Source organism: Neovison vison, chromosome 7 (genome assembly GCF_020171115.1).
Source record: "Neovison vison isolate M4711 chromosome 7, ASM_NN_V1, whole genome shotgun sequence".
In the NCBI taxonomy this organism is placed as follows: Eukaryota; Metazoa; Chordata; class Mammalia; order Carnivora; family Mustelidae; genus Neogale; species Neogale vison.
In genome coordinates this window covers 51,969,613-51,988,948 of record NC_058097.1, presented here as the reverse complement: position 1 = coordinate 51,988,948, position 19,336 = coordinate 51,969,613, and the positions used below count along the sequence as shown (strand labels likewise).

At 52.5% G+C, this 19,336-nt stretch overlaps 1 protein-coding gene across 1 annotated transcript; it reads left to right on the top strand.

Annotated features, from left to right (window-relative positions):
* Positions 1-259: 259 nt before the first annotated feature.
* On the top strand, positions 260-19,134 carry ZSWIM9 (zinc finger SWIM-type containing 9). The gene is made up of 4 exons (XM_044256995.1): positions 260-605; positions 1,158-1,430; positions 8,173-8,485; positions 16,174-19,134. Exons 1-4 carry the CDS (start codon positions 496-498, stop codon positions 18,346-18,348), a joined length of 2,871 nt encoding a protein of 956 aa, XP_044112930.1. The 5' UTR covers positions 260-495; the 3' UTR covers positions 18,349-19,134.
* Positions 19,135-19,336: the final 202 nt, after the last annotated feature.

Here is a 19,336-nt window from a genome sequence, read left to right as displayed (position 1 = left end):
GCGGGGCATCCCGGGAGCAAGGGCCGGACCTGGCCTTGGCGCGGAGCATTGTGGGAGGTGGACGCCGCTCCGGGGCGGGTAGGTGAGTGGGGAGGGGCGGGAAGGGTGCACATCTGGGGGAGGGGAGAGGCACAGCTGGGTGGGACAGCGGAGATGGGAGGGCCCGCGGCCAGAGGGGCTGGGAGGACTTGGGGAGGGGGAAGCGGGTTGGGAGGGGCTGCGCGAGGTGGGGCGGGAGGCGCAGCTGGACGTGGGGGAGCATCTGGGGTGATGAAGCCCATCTGAGGACGAGGGGCCATGTCTAGGACCAGAATGCACACCTGGAGAGTACAATAGCTGCAAATGGGAGGAGGGAGCTACAGCTGGACTGCGGGGCGCGTCTGAGCAGGAGGTGGGCACAAATATTGGTGACACTTCTGAAAATTGGCCACAAGTGAATGGGGCACACACCTGTGGGCGAAAAGTACATACTGGATGTGAGGAGGACATCTGGATATGGGAGCATCTCGGAGGCAGGGGCTACAGCTGGATGTGACGACCCATGGCGTCACATCTGGGACAACAGCCATATATCGGAGACACGTGCAGGGAGGAGGAAGCCACAGGTGCGTGAAGAATGTGACTGGGAATGAGGGTCCCTGAATGGATGTGGGAGCACATCTGGACATGGGATATCTTTAGAGGAGGGCAAAGAGGGATGTGAGTTACAGCCAAGTGTAGACACATTGAAGGGGGGCGTTTCCTATAAATGGGGCACGAGAGGTTATGGTCAAGTATAGAAGATCTATCCGGAGGGGGAAGGAGGTCTTGGCTGGAAGTTGAGAATACATTCGAGGTGTCCACCACTGCACTTAAGGGTTATGTTTTGGGAGAGGGACCCCAAATGTACCTAGGGGCACATCTACAGAGGAGGGTGCCAGAGCTGAAATTGGGGATCAGGATGACAGGCTCCAGCTGTCCCGGGGATAATGCGGAAATGGGAGAAAGCCGAAGATGGAGTATAGATTCATATCTAGATATTAATGGGGGTGCATCCCACCCTGGGCCCTGCCTGGAAAGAGGCACCAGCACCAAAGAGGCAGGCAGAAAATGGAGAAAGTGGGGTACCCCTGGTGGGGATGGGTCTGATATCCACATGCCCCCTCTCTTCCACTCAGGTGCCCCAGGATGGAGTCCCCGCCCAGCACGGCTGGGCAGGAGGAGCAGGAGCTACGGGAGCGTGCCTTCTTCTCATGGGCCGAGTTCAGCCGCTTCTTCGACGCGTGGTGCCAGCAGCGGCTGGCGCTTTTCTTCGTCAAGAGTTCCATGCACCTGGCACGCTGCCGCTGGGCCAGCGCACCCCCGCTCTACACACTCATCGACGTGCTCAAGTACAGCTACGTGCGGCTCGTGTGCAAGGACGTGCGCGCGCCCAGCCGGCCCACCGTAGGGTGCGTGAGAGGAGCCGTGCCCTGCTGGGTGCTGGGGGTGGGGATGGGAATCGAGGGGGAGGAGCAGGCAGAGAGCCCCCCCCAACCCAGAGATGGGGAGGGAGAGATGCCAACTAAAACAGCTAAGTACACCTTGCAGAGAAGGTAAAACAGGCCCAGAGAAAGGCAGACAGCCCGTAAGCTGGAAGGACAGAGGCACGCAGAGTGAGTGACTTGGTGGGCTCCAATTGCAGATTTATAGAGAGGCAGAGTGAGATGGACACAGTGAAGAAAACCAAAGGGGGGGGCAGAAAATTCCAGAAACACAGAGACATGGAGCCAGACACTCTAGCCAGAACCAGAAAAATGGGTGAGAGCCAGGTTTGGGACATATACAAAGAGGTCAGAGACAGAGCTGCAGAGTAACCCATGGGACAAAGAGAGGAAGACCATCCGGTGATTCAGTGAATACAGGGCCGGTTCCCCGCGGGAGCCAGGGGTAATTCACTGGGGTGAGAAGGGGTTGAGCAGGATAGACAGATCCCCTGCCCTCCTAGCACCTTCAGACTGGACAGGAAGGCTGGTGTTATAGGAACAAGCTGACAGATAACTTCCCTACGACTGTAATGCTACAGGGGCAAATGAAAAACCTGCGAGACAGCTAGGAGATACACCCAGCTGGCTAAGGATTTTTTAATCGTTCTCCCCAGTTTTAAAACCAGAGCACTCCCCATAAAAGTTTCAGTTTCTGGATTTTCTTGAAACATGGGAAAAGGCTGAACCCATGTTCTTGTATGGCAGATGGCCACTGCAGTTAGAGGGGTAGGGGCCTCGGGTTTGCCCCAGACCCCACTGCTCCCTATTATCTCACACTTAGCCCTGCCACTTTCATGTTTCACCTTCCTGGTCCCGGTAGGTGCATGTGAGTTTCAGACCCTTGGTTGGAGAGCTATGGCCAAGAACAGAGCGTTTAAAAGCAGGCTCTGCCTTCAGGCTGCTTGAGACCGGCCCCATTGCTCCCGAAGTGGGTGTCTTTGGGCAACAGACATCACATGTCTAAGTCGGGTTTCTCCTCTCTGGAACATCAGGCAGCTGGGTAGATGACAGCTGTTCTAGAAGTCAAGAGCACAGCCAGCCAGCAGCCTAGCCTCAAACCCCAGTCCTGCTATGATTAGCTGATGACCTCACCTGAGCAAGTGACATCACCTCTCTGCGTCTCAGTTTCCTGCCTTGGAAAATGGAGGAAGTGCCGGTACTGATCGATTCCAGGTTTTGTGAGGATTAAATGAGCTGATAGATGCAGATCGCTCAGAAAAGTGAGCACCTTCGAGCAGCGATTTTCACCATAGTTACTGAAACACTTACTGAGAGGTTACACTTCTTGGTACTTGGTATTCTTCTTGGTACCTTGCTCATCTAGAAACAGAGACTCAGAGGTCAGGAAGCAGAATGGGATCAAACACACACATCATCATCACAGAGAAATCTAGAACATTAGAGCTTGTGAGCAGCTCAGGCCCCATCTGGAATCTCTCCTTGTTAACAGAACCCAATTCAAAGTAACAAACACTTATTGAGTGCCTACTGTGTGCATGCTTTTTGCTGGGCATTTGGAACCCAGAGCTTGGCCTCTGCCTTTGAGCAGCTGAGAACCTAATGGAGGGGAAAAAGACCAAAGAAAAAAGAAAAAAAAATTGGAAATGAGGGCTCACAATTGTGGGAGAAAAGAAGTTAGAGAGTGGGAGGGAAGAGGACAAAAGAGGGGTGGTCAGCCCAGCTCCACCTGAGAGCTTACGAGGTATTTCTGGAAGGCTTCCTGGAAGAGGTGACTAGGAAATGAAAACTTGAGGGATCCTCCTTGTTTATACATTTATGTATGTATGTATTTGACCTAGACATATGGCGCTTGCTATGTGCCAGCACTGTCCCCAGTGTTCTGCCAGGGAGGAAGCCAGGAGACAGGAGGGGCTGAGAGCAACAGGAGCTCTACGCATAGGATGGTTCCTCCCAGGGCCCTGTCAGGGACAGACTGATGGAGAGAGACAGGAGGCCAGTGAGGAGGCAGGGGCTGCGGGGCCTGAGAACCACACATCAGAGCTTTCTCCCTGGCCACTCCAGCCCCGTTGCCTAAACGTTACCTGGCAACCTTCCCCAAATGGCCACCCCGTCTCTTCCCCCTCCAGCTCCAGCCCTCTGCTCTGCACACTACCACCACCCCCTCCCCAGCCTCCCTAAGCACTTCCCTCTCTAAAATACACACACCAGCCTCTGAGAACACAGAAAGCTTGACGACCTGAAAGATCAAGAAGAAACGGGTGCGTGAAGGGCAAACGAGCTCATAGTGATGGTACTTTTAGAAGTAAAAAAAATGGGGGAAATAGCAGGTTCATTTTTATTAAGTACTTACACCGGCCCCTTGTCTAACTACTTTGCATAATGTAATCCTCTTCTGGACTCCTCTCAATGAGGAGGTACTATTCTTGTTAGCCCCAATTTCTGTATGAGCAAACAAGCACAGAGAGGTTAAAGTGATTTCCCAAGATAGCCCAGCTGCCGAGGGAGGGAAACCAGGATCAGGACCCACATGGTTTGACCACAAAGCCTGTGCTTTTAGTCCCCTCTCTCTTCCTTCCCCTACCCCTCATCTTTATTTCAATCATGGATCATGAGAGTCGAATGTGATCCTAGGTGCCATGCTGTTTGTCCATCTGAAGGCTTTTTTTCGAGCGCCTGCTGGGTGCAGGGTGAATATGTTTTAGATGGTGGGGGTTTCAGGGGAAGGGCACCCCATTCAGTGAAGACCATGCATTACAAATGGGCCTCCATCAGATCCTCATCCCAATGTGCCGTGGAATCTGCCCAAGCCTGGGGATGGTCAGAGAGGGCTTCCTGGAGGAGGTGACACTGGTTCAGAGTTGTGAAGGAGGAATAGGAGCTAACTAGGGGAAAAAAAGGAGAAGGATGTTTTATAAAGAAGGAGAGAACTGAGTAGGTTGCTGGCAGTGGGAATAGGGAAATGTGGATGGTCTGATGAGTTTATAAGGCACGACAGGCAGAACTGGGTGCTGGGTTGCTTGACGTAATGAGCAGAGTGCCTGGGTGTCTGGGGTTCATACAGTGGGATTCTGTCATTCCTCATCATCTGTTTACTGAGCGCTTCCCAGGGGCCAGGGGCTGCTCTCAGTGCTGGGACTATTGCAGTAGGCAAAACAGACAAAGACTCCTGCCCACATGGAGTTCACACGTAGAAGTGGGTGGCATTCTTCATCCCGGCTGCTTGTAGAGAAATTGCAAAAATAGCGTTCTGATGCCACAGTAGACGATTATGTGAGGTACAGGGACCTTGTGGGGACGTGCTATTCTCTGGCAAGATGCACAGCTCCCTGGTGTTGTAACCTTCGCTGAGTGGGGGCTTGTTCTAAGGGCTGAACTAAAAGAGGCCAGACCAGAGAGTTTCACAGGAGCCCGAGAGTTAAGCAGGGGAGGTGGGTCAGGTAGAGTCCCATGAACGGGCCACAGTTTGGGTAGCTCAAAAAGGGCTGCACGTCGGGAATGTCTTTTGGTTCTACCAATACCACGGGGGTGGCTCCACATTTGTATTTTATTTATAACGATTTGGCGGCTTAGACTTTTTTCTAATTTTACATTATTTTTGTTGCTTAAAATAAGGCAAGAAGTCCCAAGCTTTTTATGTAGATTTAAAAAGTCTAGCAGGCTCCCAGTTTTACTTTCCCTCATGCATGGAGCAGAAAAGGGGCGTGTCAGGTATCCCCTTCTGGTTTAACAAAGACAGTTCTTCAGTATTTATACTGGAGAGACCTGGGGTGGGTTCTGGGGAGGCTCAGCCTTCTCAGGGGCCACTTGGAAACAATTTCGGAGCATTTTAGGGCGTGCAACTGGCATTCACTGCCTGTGAGTCAGGCTTCTTCATTTCTTGCCAAGCCCTAGACAGTCTATGTTACAAGGGCTGACAAGCTGTGAGGACCTTGGGCCAAATCCATCCTGCAGCTGTGTTTTGTAAATAAAGTTTTATTGGAACACAGCCAGGCACATGCACTGACAGGCAATCTATGGCTGTTTTCACAGTATACCAACAGTGTCTATTTACTGTCTGCCCTTTCACAGAAAAAGTGTGCCAATCCCTGCTCTGTAAACATAAACCTCCTACCTAAAATGCCAGTTTCATCCGTCATGGAGAAACACAAAACATCCTTTCAGAAAGCAGATGTCAATAATATGTGTTATTTATCAGGGAAATGCACCCTGATTTTCCTCCCTGTTCTCTTTCATTTTTTAGAAGGCTGTTTGTAGCTCCCTGATTGATTTCAGCTAATAGGTGGGCCGTGCCCAGCAGCTTGACGGCCTCTATCTTAGACAGACTCTTGCCCACACACAGATGGATAAGAGAGTTGGGGGTCATCGAAGCATTGTTTTTTAAGAAGGGAGAACAGGAGACAGCATGCAGTTAGCAGAGGGGCACCTGACTGGCTCCATCCGTGGAGCATGCGACTCAGTTTTGGGGCTGTGAGTTCAAGCCCCATCTTGGCTATAGAGATGACTTAAATAAAATCTCTAAAAAAACACAACAAAACAAAACAACAACAACAACAAAACCCCAACATACAGTTGGCGGAGTTGCCAGTGGCCTATCAGGCAGCAAAAGGAATGAAATAATGTTGAAAAGCTAATGAGTGAGAAAGCCCTGTTTCAAAAGTATATAGAGAGTGGGGTCGGTTTCCTATTGCTGTTGTAACAAAGTATCACATACCTGGTGGCTTAAGGCAATGCAAATGTGTGATCTTAGAGCTCCGAGGGTCACCAGTCCAGCAGGGGTCTCACAGGGCTAAAATCGAGCTGTCTGCAAGTCTCATTCTGGAGACTCTAGGGGAGAATCTTCTAGAAGTGCCCACATTCCTTGGCTTCCTGCTGTTCTAGCAGAGAAACACCTCTCTTTCTCTCTCTCTCTCTGTCTCTTTGACTTGCCTCTCTGGCTTCTTGCTTCTGTCTTCCCTTTATAAGGACCCTTGGGGGTACACTGAGCCCAGCTGGATAATCCAAGATCATCTCCCCATCTCAGGACCCTTAATTTATTATTATTTTTATTTTTTCTATTTTTAAAAGATCTTATTTATTTATTTGACAGAGATCACAAGTAGGCAGAGAGGCAGGAAGAGAGAGAGGGGAAGCAGGCTCCATGCTGAGCAGAGAGCCCAATGCGGGGCTTGATCCCAGGATCCGGAGATCATGACCCAAGCCAAAGGCAGAGGCTTAACTCACTGAGCCACCCAGGTGCCCCAGGACCCTTAATTTAATCCTACCTGCAAAGTCCCTTTTGCAGTGCACGGTAACGTTCACGCAGCTCCAGCAGCTAGGGCATGAACATCTTTGAGGGGCTGTTTTGCCTACCGTACACCAGAAGAAGAAAGGATTCCTAAGTAAACTTTTTAACAAAAGCACATCCATCATATGTATGCAACTCAGTGCATTTCCACCAAATAAAAATGTACATGTAACCAAAACCCAGAGCAAGGGGATACACATAGCCAGTGCCAGGAAGCTCCCCCATTAGCACTTAACCACTCAAGGGTGACCACTCTCTGGTCTCCCAACAGCAGAGGCTACCTTTGCCTCCTGTGGAACTTTCGATAAGCCTGACATGTGGTGGCTTATCACCTTTTGTGTCCGGCATCATTCACACAGTGGATCTGCGAGATCCGACCATGTTGCTGGGGACAGCAATGGCCTGTCCATTCTTACTTTAGGTTAGGGTTGTGTTTGAGGATGTATCCCTACTTATTTTCCCATCCTCCTCGTGGATATCGGTTTGTTTCCAATACTTGGCAGATACGAGCAGGGCTGCTGTGAACATTCTAGCACAATCTTTGGGCGCCCATCTTCAGGCATTGGTCTTGAGTGGAAGCACTGGGTCAGGGGGAGGCACATGATCTGAGTTAGCAGAGACCGGCCTGTGGTGACAAGCGACTTATGTTGAAACTCCCATCGCCAAGAAGCTAAGTGCTAGGCTCTCTCCACATCCTGGTCTGTGCTCCCTGTTTATTTGGTTATTCCAGTGGTGGGTGGTGGCCTTTCCTGGGGCTTTTCTTTTCTTTACTTTTTTTTTTTTCCTGGGCCTTTTCATTGGGATTTGCTCAATGACTGATGAGTTTGAACTCCTTTCCATGTATATGAACTTTTAAAACATGGGAACCCACCTTCCACTGTTTATGGGTCTCTAAAAACATACCCAGGAAAGGCTAGATAGCCCATTTGGGAAGTGGCTACTTTGGGGGACTGAGGAAGACTTTTGGGGGGGCAGGGTTCTCGGAGACTCTCAACTGGCCATGCCGTTCTTGCTAAACGAGAAGTGGATACAGGAGTCTCTGAAGGGTTTTGTTTCTTACAGTTTTTCGAGGTAAATAAAATATTCCTTGGCTTTTGGTAGAGATGGGGAGGTAGATGCCGAGCCACGGCCAACGTGGGTGTTGACAGTTAAGTGCTTTCCATACATCAACTCTTTCAATCCTCACAACTCCAGGACAAAGGTCTGGTGATGATGAGCTCCCTCACAACATAGGAGGAAACTGAGGCACAGAGGCTTGAAGGGACTTGCCCGAGGTCATGCAGCTGGCAGATTCGGAAGGCCCTCTCTCTTCTGGATGCTTGCCACAGTCCTTAATTTTAAGAAAATAAATAATTAAAGAGAGGGAGAGGAGGAGGAGGGCAGACGGTGATGTGATGGCGGCGGTGGTCGTTCCTCCCGCAGGCCTCCCCAGCCCGGCTGCCCGGCCTTCATCATCGTCAAGCTGAGCCCGCTGCGGGACCGCCTCGTGGTGACGGAGTGCCAGCTGACCCACTCGCACCCGGCCTGCCCGCTCGAGTTCGCCTACTACTTCCGCCCGGGCCACCTGCTGGCCAACGCCTGCCTTCCGGTGCGCACCACGAACAAGATCTCCAAGCAGTTCGTGGCGCCGGCCGACGTGCGCCGCCTGCTGTCCTACTGCAAGGGCCGCGACCACGGCGTCCTGGACGCCCTGCACGTGCTCGAGGGACTCTTCCGCACCGACCCCGAGGCCAAGGTGGGGTCTCGGGAGAGGCAGGCTGGGGCGAGGGAAGAGCCACGTCGGTGCTTCGCGGGTCGGTCATTCATTCATTCATTCATTCATCCGCCCACTCATCCATTCACTCCTTTCATCCATCCACCCCCGTCGCCCCCACATCCCTGTCATCATTCGCTAAGTGCTCACTGAGGCCTTGGGGAGACAGCAGCCTGCCAGACACCCATGGTCCCCGCCCACAGGGACTACCAGAGCTTCTGCCCCAGGGGACGAGGGAAATGCTCTGGGATAGACCCCCACGGTAGGGTAGCCCCTGGCCACATGGGGCCGTTGAACGCTTGCAAGGTGGCCAGTAGAACCGACGAGCTGAATTTTAAATTTTATTCTACTTTAACTCATTGAAATTTAAAAGAACCTCTTCTGGCTATTGGCTACCTTGCAGAGGAAGCTACTAGAATCACCTTGCCTGGTAGTGGGGGAACCAACAAGAGACAGACACACCCAACCGTGATAAAATGTCAGGAAGGTTGGGCGAGGAAGAGGAGGTGACAGAAAGTGCCACTTAAAAAACAAAACAAAACAAAACCGAACCACACGCATAGAAGGTGCACAGATGAGAAGTGCATAGTTAGAGGAATGACCCCAACGTAAAAACAGCCTTTCCCCACCACCCCGATCAAGACTCAGAAGGGAGGGTCACCTTTGTCACCTAAGGTGATGGAGTGAGGAGTAGTGTCAAGGAGAATAGGGTGAGGACATGGAGAGGGACAGTTAGTTGTAAGGGTGCTATTTTAATTTATTTTTTAAAAATATTTTACTTATTTATTTGAGAGAGAGTGAGAGCACAAGCGGCGGGGAGAGGCCAGGAGAGAGGCAGAGGGAGAATAAGAAGCAAACTCTCTGCTGGGTGGGGAACCCAAGGCGGAGCTCGATCCCAGGACCCCGGGATCATCACCTGAGCCGGAGGCAGATGCTCAACCAACTGAGCCCTGTAAGGGTGCCATTGTGATTTGAGTGGTCAGGGAAGGTATCTCTAAGGAAATGCTCATGAAGCAGAAGAGGCAGAATGGAGGCAGGGGACCCCCATTCTATCTTCAGAGGGATTGGAGTTCCAGGCAGAAGGAACAACCAGTGCAAAGGTCCGGAGGCTGAGGCATTCCTGCTGTTCCTCTATGAGGAATCTTTCTGATGCTTTCATCCAACTTCAAAGCGGGGGGTGGGGGGGTGGACATGTAGGAAGGGAGGGAGGGAGAAAGGGGGGAAGCTAGGTTCTCCACCCTGGCTGTGCTTTTCTCTCATGTAAGGAAGAGGTCCCCACCTAGGGTAGTGAGGCAGTGACCCACTCTCCTGAATTGGGTCCAGAGCCCTCCCCCAACCACCATCTCATGCTCAGGACCCAGTCGTGATTCAAACCACCAACCCAAACCTAGCCCTCTGTCCACATCATCATATCGCTGATAATTTTAGTTCATGTTTAACAAGCACTGACTGTGTGCCAACACTATCTCAAGTGCTTTGCATGTTATAATTCATTTAAATCATACCAGAGCATGTTGAGGAAGGAGTCCCCCATTCGACAGACAAGGAAACTGAAGCACAGAGAGGTCAAGGAATTGGCCCAGGGCCACACAGCTGCTTAATGATGGAGCTGAACTTCAGACCCACACAGTCTGGATCCAGGGCCATGCTCTTATCCGCTTGGCTATTCCCCAGTTTAGAAATGAGGTTTAGGTCCTTTCCCAGCAGGTCTAGCCTCCAGAGAGCTGAGGGTCCCACCGAAGTCAGTTTACTGCTCTGTAAATTGGGGAGTACATGTGTGTGATCCCCATGCTGCTGGTCTTTGCTGAAGACCAGTTATCTGTTATCAGTTATCTCCTGTCCACCATCAAATAAATAAGCCTTGGCTGTCCCTGCAGACACCTATGTAGGGCTGGCCCTCCCCACTATGAGAAGCCGCTCACCGACAAGTGAAAGCCTTTCAGGTCAAGGCATTGTCTTCTAAACTTCCAGTTAGGAGGCTGCCACAGAGTCCCAGCTAAACCAAGGTTGGCTCCTGGGTCCATCTTTCAGTCCACCTTAATCCTTTTAAAGGAAACGAGGGGGACGCCTGGGTGGCTCAGTTGGTTGGACGACTGCCTTCGGCTCAGGGCGTGATCCTGGAGTCCCGGGATCGAGTCCCACATCAGGCTCCCAGCTCCATGGGGAGTCTGCTTCGCTCTCTGACCTTCTCCTCGCTCATGCTCTCTCTCACTGTCTCTCTCTCTCAAATAAAATAATAAAATAAAAAATCTTAAAAAAAAAATTTAAAGGAGACGGGGAAGGAGTTCTGGAATACCAAGAGACAGAAAAGCCAGAGGATTCTTCTTTTTTTTTTTTTTTAAACACTTAAATATTGACTCCTTGAATATGTAACACATTCACATGCTTTTAAACTCAAAAGGTACAAAGGTTCAAAAAGTGAAAAGTCCCCTTGTCACCTCCTGTCCCCCAGGTCCCCTCCTCAGTGGCCACCAGAGCGTCCATTCTTCATGTATCTTCTGTCTCTACTCTGTGGCTCAGGGGAACTTGCTATGATGATAGAAATGATCTGTGTCCCCTGGACTCATGTGGATATCAGGCACTTGGAATGTGGCCAGTATGGTGGAGGAACTGGATTTTTAATTTAATTTAATTTAATTAATTGCATTTTAAATAGCCCTGTATGGCTAGTGGCTTCACACTCAACAGCCCCACCGTATCGGTATACAGAGACATTTGTGTCTGTCATTTTCATTTTATTTCCACTTGCTCCCCACCCCTGCAAGGTAGCATATTAGACTTTTTTTAAATTTTTATCTTGCTTTAGGTGTTGGGGCTGGCCACATGTCAGCCGCTTTCATTTCTTCCTCTGGGGATGGTCATCTTAAACTGTCTTGCCTGGCGGGGTACGGGCCAGGCTGCCAGCTTCCAGGAGCCACGTGGGGGAAGAGGGCTGGGGAGCTGGCTCTGGGGCAGCAAGATGTAAGGACACCCTGTCCCTCATCACATGGACTTGTTGACCCCAAGGCCAGCGGCCCCTCCTTCCTTTCTTTCTTTCTTCCTTCCTTTCTTTCTTTCTTTCTTTCTTTTTAATGAAATATTTGTCTTTTTCATAATTTTTTTAAAAAATATTTTTATTATTATTTTTTAAGATTTTATTTATTTATTTGACAAACAGAGATCACAAGTAGGCAGAGAGGCAGGCAGAGAGAGAGAGAGGGAAGCAGGCTCCCCGCTGAGCAGAGAGCCCGATGTGCGGCTTGATCCCAGGACCCTGAGACCATGACCTGAGCTGAAGGCAGAGGCTTTAACCCACTGAGCCACCTAGGCGCCCCTCTTTTTTTTTTTTTTAAAGATTTTATTTATTTATTTGAGAGGGAGAGAGAGAGAGAGAGAGCGAGCACACAGGAGCAGTGGTGAGGGGCAGAGGGAGAGAGAGAAACAGACCTTCTGCTTAGCAGGGAGCCTGATGAAGGACTTGATCCCAGAACCCTGAGATCATAACCTGAGCCCAAGGCAGACGCTTTACCCACTGAGCCACCCCAGCGTCCCAGTCAGGGGTCCTTTCTGTTTTACCCTTTACACAGAATCAACTCCAGCCACCTTGGAGTGAGAGGGAACTTGACCTTGAGAGGTCTATTTTGAAAAGCCAAATGCCTGGGACCCTCTGAGTGGCGGTGACCCACTTGGTCCTGGGAAGGGTCCCACAAAACTAGCGTACCCAAAAGCCACCACCACAGTTTATGGGCAAGACTGAGCAGCTGCCTCAATGAGGGAGGTGTTAAGACCTTTTATAATTTGCCCTGAGGCAGTGATGATAAGCTGCGGTGTTCAGTCATGTCTCCATTGTCTCGTTTGTGGCAGGCTCCAACAAGCCAACTGGCTTTCTGGACAGAGATGGTGCTTGGCACAGAAATGTTGTACCTTCTGTCATGGGTGCACTATGCCTTCTGAGAAAGAGGAACGTTGATCTGAGTGTGCCACCTTTATGAATAGTAAACGGTAAACTGGTAGAGTCACGGTGGGCGACAATTGGGCAATGTCTATTGAAATGAGCATGTTGGTCCCTCCCCCACTGCTGGGAATTCATGCTGCACAGGGTCCGGGTGACTTACAAGTTAATCAGCTCTTTTCTGGGTCCTGGAGTACCAGCTAGAACCTGGTTTGATTTATCTTGTGAGGTGCTAAGAGCTTTCTGTACCTTCCAGCTGTGCCGTTCCCTGGCCATGGGACATGCAATGAGGTGCAACAGGTTACTTCTCCAAGCCTTAGTTTGTTTGTCCGCAGAATGGGGATAAGAATAGGTGCTACCTCGTAGGGTTGTCGAGGTTGTTGTGCGAGGATTAAGTGTGTGCGCGTGCGTGTCTGTGTAAAAACAGACAAGTAGGAATCCCTGTATGCGTCGCTTTTTAGGTATTATTTTTATTCCCGCAAGTTTTTCTTTGGGACAGTCTGGAGAATAGTACCGTTCCGATCATGTGAACACAGGAGTGTGGATGGAGTGCATTCTGTGGCATGGTCCCCGAGATTCACATCTGTGGAATCCTCCATCTGTGCTATGGCTGACGCATCCCAGTGCCACTGATCCAGGTGTCTGAGGCGAACCCTGCCCTCATGGGAGCCCTCACATCTGCCAGCCACACGCCCTTGAATCAGACCTGTGGGATCACCTTCATGAAGGCCAAGGAGGTATCGCAATCAGGAGTGCAGACTCTAGGCCCAAGCAGCCTCAGGTTCAAATCCCAGTCCTGCTGCTTATTACCTGCAGGTGTTCACCTCCCGGTTCAAGGTACTTCTGGTTGTGCGACTTCTTGGAGCCTCTGCCAGTCCAACAGGGAAGGACTCTGGCCTGCCTCCGTCCCTCCTCTCTCTTCAAGGCCAAGCGCAGCATCTGGGCCCACAAGAGGCTCTCAGTCAATGCTGCTTAATGAACCAGTGGCTGGGCAAGAAAAGCTTCTGTGCCCTCTTTAGAATGAAAACCTGAGGTGAAATCGAAGTTTTCCCTTAAAGAACGAAAGTTGTCTTCTAACTCATCAAGGGCTTGCCGGCTCTGGAAAATCTCAAGGCACCTACGTTTTGCTGTATTTCCTTTCCCCACTCCTGATTGCCCAGAAGAAACAGACATGAACTCAACACTATAGAAAGGTGTCATTCTTTTTGTTATACTTAGGACAACTTTTATCTGGGCACTGATTTCTACACTAGGGCTGTCTGAAGGAACTTTCTGTGAGGTTCAAATGTCCTGTAGCTGTGGCATTCAGGAGAGCAGCTGCTAGCCCCGTGTGGCTGGTAAGCCCTTGAAATAGGACTAGCACGGCCGGTGAAGGGTTGTCAAACATTAATTAATTTAAATGTAAATAGCTACATGGGGCTAAGGCGACCAGCTTGGACAGTGCAGTTCTAGATGGAGACCTTCACGAAGATATATTGCAAAGTAGTCGTAGTATAAAAATTCATGATGGTTGAAAACAATCACAATGGGCCGGTAACTAATCCAGCGGTAGGTTTTCTAGGACTTTTCATACAATTCCATAAAAATTTGATAAAATTTAGAATTAGTGAATTCTAATACGAGTTAAGATGCTGAATATAGGATTTTTGGGTTGGGAAAGCAATTTCCTTGTTCTTTTGGGACTCTACTAGATCTTTTTTTTTTTTTTTAATTAGAGCATTTTGTTCCTTTCCCTTGAAAGCTGAGAATGATGCAGTGCTTTTTCCCCCTTAAGATGTATTTATTTATTTTAGAAAGAGTGCAAGAGAGTGCAAGCAGGAGAGGGGGCAGAGAGAGGGGGAGAATCTCCAGCAGGCTCCCCACCGAGCAGAAAGACCTACGTGGGGCTTGAGCTGACAACCCCAAGATCATGACCCGAGGCAACGGAGCCATGTTCCTGCCCATGAAGTTCAGTAGATGGATCTAGAGCCTGGAGATACGGAACTGGGAGTTATCAGCTAAAAGATGAGGAAGGCAGTGTGACCTGATGAGATCACCTGGCAGAGCCTGGAGACAGGAAAGAGGAGAAGAGAAGCCAGGACGGGCTCTTTGGCTCTGCAACTTTTAGAAGCAGAGCAGGGATGGGAGAGGGCAAGCAAAGGAGACCACGTGGGAGATGCCTGGGCAGAAGGAGGACAGCCAGGAGTCTCCAGGGTGACAGAAGCCCAGAGAGATCTGTGTTCCAGAAAGGGGGCAGGCTCCCGGTCCTTGGTGCTGCTGAGGGACAAGTAACATGGAAATCATAGTGGGATTAGATATGCACCAAGCTTGGACACAAATGGTCTTGTTTTAGCCTCTCCATGACCATGGTGGACAGACATTACCTCAATTTTGCAGAAAAGAAAAGTGAGACTCAGCCCAGGATACCCACAGCTAGCAAGAGACAAAGCGGGGAAAAAAAAAAAAAGGAAAAGAAAAAGAAAAAAGAAAAAAAGAGAGAGAGACAAAGCAAAGATTTAAAAGCAGACTCTTCCCTGGGCTGTGGTGACGCGGCCGGTGGATAGCGCTGCGCACTGACCCAAGCTCATTCAGGATGTATGGAGCTGCGGCCGTGAGCGCCCCTGCAAGCACCAGGAATGCAAAACACAACATCCCTAACCTTGTGGCGCTTCCGTCTTAGGAAGGACAAACCGATGATCAGCAAATCAGCAAATAAAGGCGTGACATGCGTCAGGGTGGTTAAATGCCATGGCCAACAATGGCTAGAGAGAGCCACTTCCATTGCTTAGAAGTGATGGTTAGAGCAAGACCTAGATGAGGACATGATCTCTGAGCCGGGGTGACAATGGCAGTGACGACAAACGCTTGGAGAACGCTCGCTCTTGGTTGAACATTAACATATTTGTGCCAGGCAGTGTTCTCAATGATTTAATGCATTCCATCCTTCCAGTCACAGAAATACTCCTCTTCACTTTACAGATTGGGTGGAGGGGTGGGTCAGGGAAGTTACCCGAGGCCACACTGCCAGGGTCTCAGCCCCTGCAGTCTGGCTCTAGACCCTAAACCGGACCTGAACCTCCAGGCATGAAGGAATGAGTTTTCCATTCCCAGAAGAGAAAATTGGGGGAAGAAAGGGGGAAAGGAGGAAACTGAGGCTCAGAGAGGTTAAGCCACAAGGTTGGGACCAGGACTCAAACCTAGACGATCTGGCTTCAGAGTCTACCACCTGAGTGCTAGGCCAGTGGCTCTCCAACTAGAGAGTGCATGGGGATCCCCTGGAGGGCTTGTCAGAGCGCCGACTGTGGGGCCTTCAAGAGTTTCTGACCGGGCAAGTCTGGGAGGGCCTGAGAATATGCATTTCTGTCAAGATCCCAGCAAGTGATGCTGCTGCTCCAAGGCCTCCACTTCGAATTTTACTTTAGTCTGTCTCTGAGTGCATGAAGGAATGAATACCCAGGTCCTAGTAGGTACACTGAGGCTCAGAGAGGCTGTCTTGTGTGCAGAAATCACAGAGCTCTTAGATGGCGGGGCCAGATCTCACACCGGGGCAATGGGCCTCCAGAGGTCGCATTTTTAACCATTCCCCGGCACTGCCTCCTACCGGTCGGAAGAATAAATGGCTGCACGCAGGGATGCAGGAATTCCCACTGCCCCCCCTGCCCCCAGGATGGTGCTGGGTGGGTGCCCGAGATCTGGGAACCGCCAGGCGAGCCTGGCATCCCCTGACCTCATTCCCTGCCTCCCCCGCCCCCGCCCGCAGGTGAAGCTGGTGTTCGTGGAGGACCAGGCGGTGGTGGAGACAGTGTTCTTCCTGACGTCACGCACGCGGGCGCTGCTGCGGCGCTTCCCCCGCATGCTCCTGGTGGACCGGCTGCCCGGGCTGCAGGGCGCGCTGGACCTGCTGGCCGTGCTGTGTGTGGACGCGGCGGGCCGCGCGCGCCAGGCCGCCTGCTGCGTGGCGCGTCCGGGCACGCCAAGCCTGCTGCGCTTCGCGCTGGCCTCGCTGCTGCAGAGCGCGCCCGACGTCAAGGGCCGCGTGCGCTGCCTAACCGCTGGGCCCGAGGTGGCGGCGCAGCTGCCGGCTGTGCGCCAGCTGCTGCCGGGCGCGCGCGTGCAGATTTGCCGCGCACAAGGCCTCGAGACGCTCTTCAGCAAGGCGCAAGAACTGGGCGGTGCCGGCTGCGAGGACCCGGGCTTGTGGCCGCGTCTGTGTCGCCTGGCCGGCGCGTCGTCGCCCGCCGCCTACGCGGAGGCGCTGGCCGAGCTGCGCGCACATGGCCCGGCCGCCTTCGTGGACTACTTCGAGCGCAACTGGGCCCCGCGGCGCGACATGTGGGTGCGCTTCCGAGCCTTCGAGGCTGCCCGGGACCTGGACGCGTGCGCCCTCGTGCGCGGCCACCGCCGGCGCCTGCTGCGCCGCCTGAGCCCCTCGCGCAGCGTGGCACAGTGCCTCCGCGACCTGGTGGCAATGCAGTGGGCCGACGCGGTCGGGGAGGCGCCTGATGGCCTGGACGGTGGGGGGCTGGGGCCGGAGGTCGAGCCGGGGAGGGGAGCCCAAGGGGCAGAGAGGAGAAAGGGCCTGGAGAGCGGGGACTGGGGAGGGGCCCCGAAAGAAGGAAGTATTTGGAGAGGCGGCCAGTTGGAGGAGGAGTGGCCCCGAGGTTTGGAGGCCAGAGAGCGGGGAGGGGCTCAGTTAGAAAGCGAGATGGGGGGAGGGTTGCAGGTCCAAGACTGGAGAGAGGTCCAGTTGGAGACCCAGAAAGTGAGAGGCCTAGAAGGGAGTGTTTGGAGAGGGTCCCAGTGGGAGAATGAGCAGTGGAGAGGACCAGAGATCAGAGACTGGAGGGGGTTCTTGTTGGAGGAGGAGAAAGATAAGGGACCGGAAGGTTATGTCTGGAGAGGATCCCGGTTGGAGGACCATGGGCTGAGGGGATTGGAAGGCTACACCTGGAGGACGGCCCAGCTGGAGGATAGAAGGGTTAGGGTGTTGGAGACCACAGACCGGAGGGGGACCCAGTTGGATACTGAGAGGGCCAGGAGTCTTGAAGGGAGCACCTGGAGGGGGACCCAGCTGCACGATGAGAGGACACGTGGGCTAAAATCCAGAGAACGGAAGGGATCTCAGTTGGCACCCGAGAAGGGGTCCAGGTGGGAGGTCAGGAACTGGAGGGGGCGCCATTTGGAGAAGCCCAAGGAGTTGGTCCCTGAGAATGGAGACCAAAGGGGGCCCCAGTGGGGAGAGGAGAGGCAGAGAGGGCCGGATATTGGAGAAGAGAGAGGAGTGAGTTTGGGGGTCAAAAGAAGAAGGGACCTGGAGGATGTTGTTCTGGTCCAGCTGGGGGACACAAGGATGACAGGCCTGGAGAATGGGGAGGGAGCCCCATCTATGGGCCCCAAGAGCAAAGGAGGACAAGAGATGGAGTGTGGGGGCACAGGAGGGAGGTGTCTAGGGCTGGGGAACGGAGTGTGCGGCACCCCGTTGGGGACTGTGTTTGAAGGTGATCCAGAATGGGCAGGAACAAGGAGAGTCTACCTGGCCACTGGGGAGAGCCTGCAGGAAGGCGGTGAAGAAGGTAGCCCGAGGGAACCGAAGAGGCCTTGCTGCCCCTCAGCAGAGGAAGAGGTGGACTGGGAGCCCCTGGCCAAGTTCCGAGCGGCGTGCGGGCCGGAGCTGGCAGAACTGGTGGCCGAAGAACTGGCCTTTGCCAGGCAGCACGGTACCCGCGGTTTCCACTGGACTGGAGCTGGGTTTGCCCTTAAGGATGGCACCTCGGACTTCTTCCTAGACAGGGCTCTGACCCGCTGTAGCTGCTCCATCCATGCCGCGCGGCGTCTGCCTTGCCGCCACCTGTTCGCAGCACGCCTCCTCACAGGGGCAGCCTTATTCCACATGGACCTGCTCAGGGATTGCTGGGGGAGAGCTCCAGAACCCTGACCCACTAGGGTCCTGCCTGCCACCCTCCGCTGCAAAGGTAGGAGGGCATTCTTCGATCCCAAAGATAATAGGGCTGAGGCCAAGGAGGCCAACCCAGTCCCTCTGGCCACCTCCTGTCATCCAGGGACCTCACCTTGGCCTTTTGTCTCTCTGGGTACAAGGGGAGGCTGACTGGTCTCTGAGGCCCTGGAGCCACAGTGTGGAAGATGGTGGTGGCCAAGATGGTTTCTGAGGGCTTCCCTCAGGAGAGGAAATGTGTGATGAGACAGGGGAAGGCTGGGGCAGAAGGAAGTAAGGGGACAAAGCTTGGGGAGGGGAAGAAACCAGGACATGGGGAGAGCCAGGAGCAAATGTTCACTCCATAGAGTGCAGGGGTGAAGGAGAGAAGCAAGGGGGACTGTAGGAGGACAGATTGGGGGTGGGGGGGGAGAGAAGCTAGCAGGGAGACAAGCAGAGGATAGAGGACAAGAGGAGAGGCAGAAATGGGGAAAAGCTGAGGGAGGCAAGGGAGAAGGAGGCCAGGGTGGAGGACAGAGGGGGAAAAAAATCAAGAAGGACACACAGAAAGAAAAGGTATGGGAGATGGGGAGAGAAGGAATAAGTGGGGAGTGATTTGAGAGTCTCCAAAGCCCAGAGGCTTGGATCCCCTTGACCTTCTGGTTGGTCATTCCCAGAAGAGACTGAATGAGAGGGGTGTCTGGTGGGATGGGCTGGAGGTTCTCCAGTGGGAGAGGGGACAGTCTGGACTATCGTGCTTCAAGATTGGAATAAAACGTATTATTTTGATTTCTGCACTGAGTTCCTGGCTTCTCAGGGAAAGAGGGGAGAGAACTTGAGGTATTCTGACATTCCTTCTTCCATTCTATCAACAAGACCTCCTGGGGCTCTGGCCCCAGGATGGAATGGAGGGGCCAAAAATGAATCCAACCTCCGGCTCCCGCCAACAGCTCAGCGCTCTTCCTGCCTCATTTGGACCAGCACACCAGGG

Coding starts and splice junctions, on each gene's coding strand:
- ZSWIM9 (XM_044256995.1), top strand. CDS start 496: ATGGGAGCATCTCGGAGGCAGGGGCTACAGCTGGATGTGACGACCCAT. Junction 606..1,157: donor CAGGGAGGAGGAAGCCACAG/GTGCGTGAAGAA, acceptor TCTTCCACTCAG/GTGCCCCAGGATGGAGTCCC. Junction 1,431..8,172: donor CCCAGCCGGCCCACCGTAGG/GTGCGTGAGAGG, acceptor TTCCTCCCGCAG/GCCTCCCCAGCCCGGCTGCC.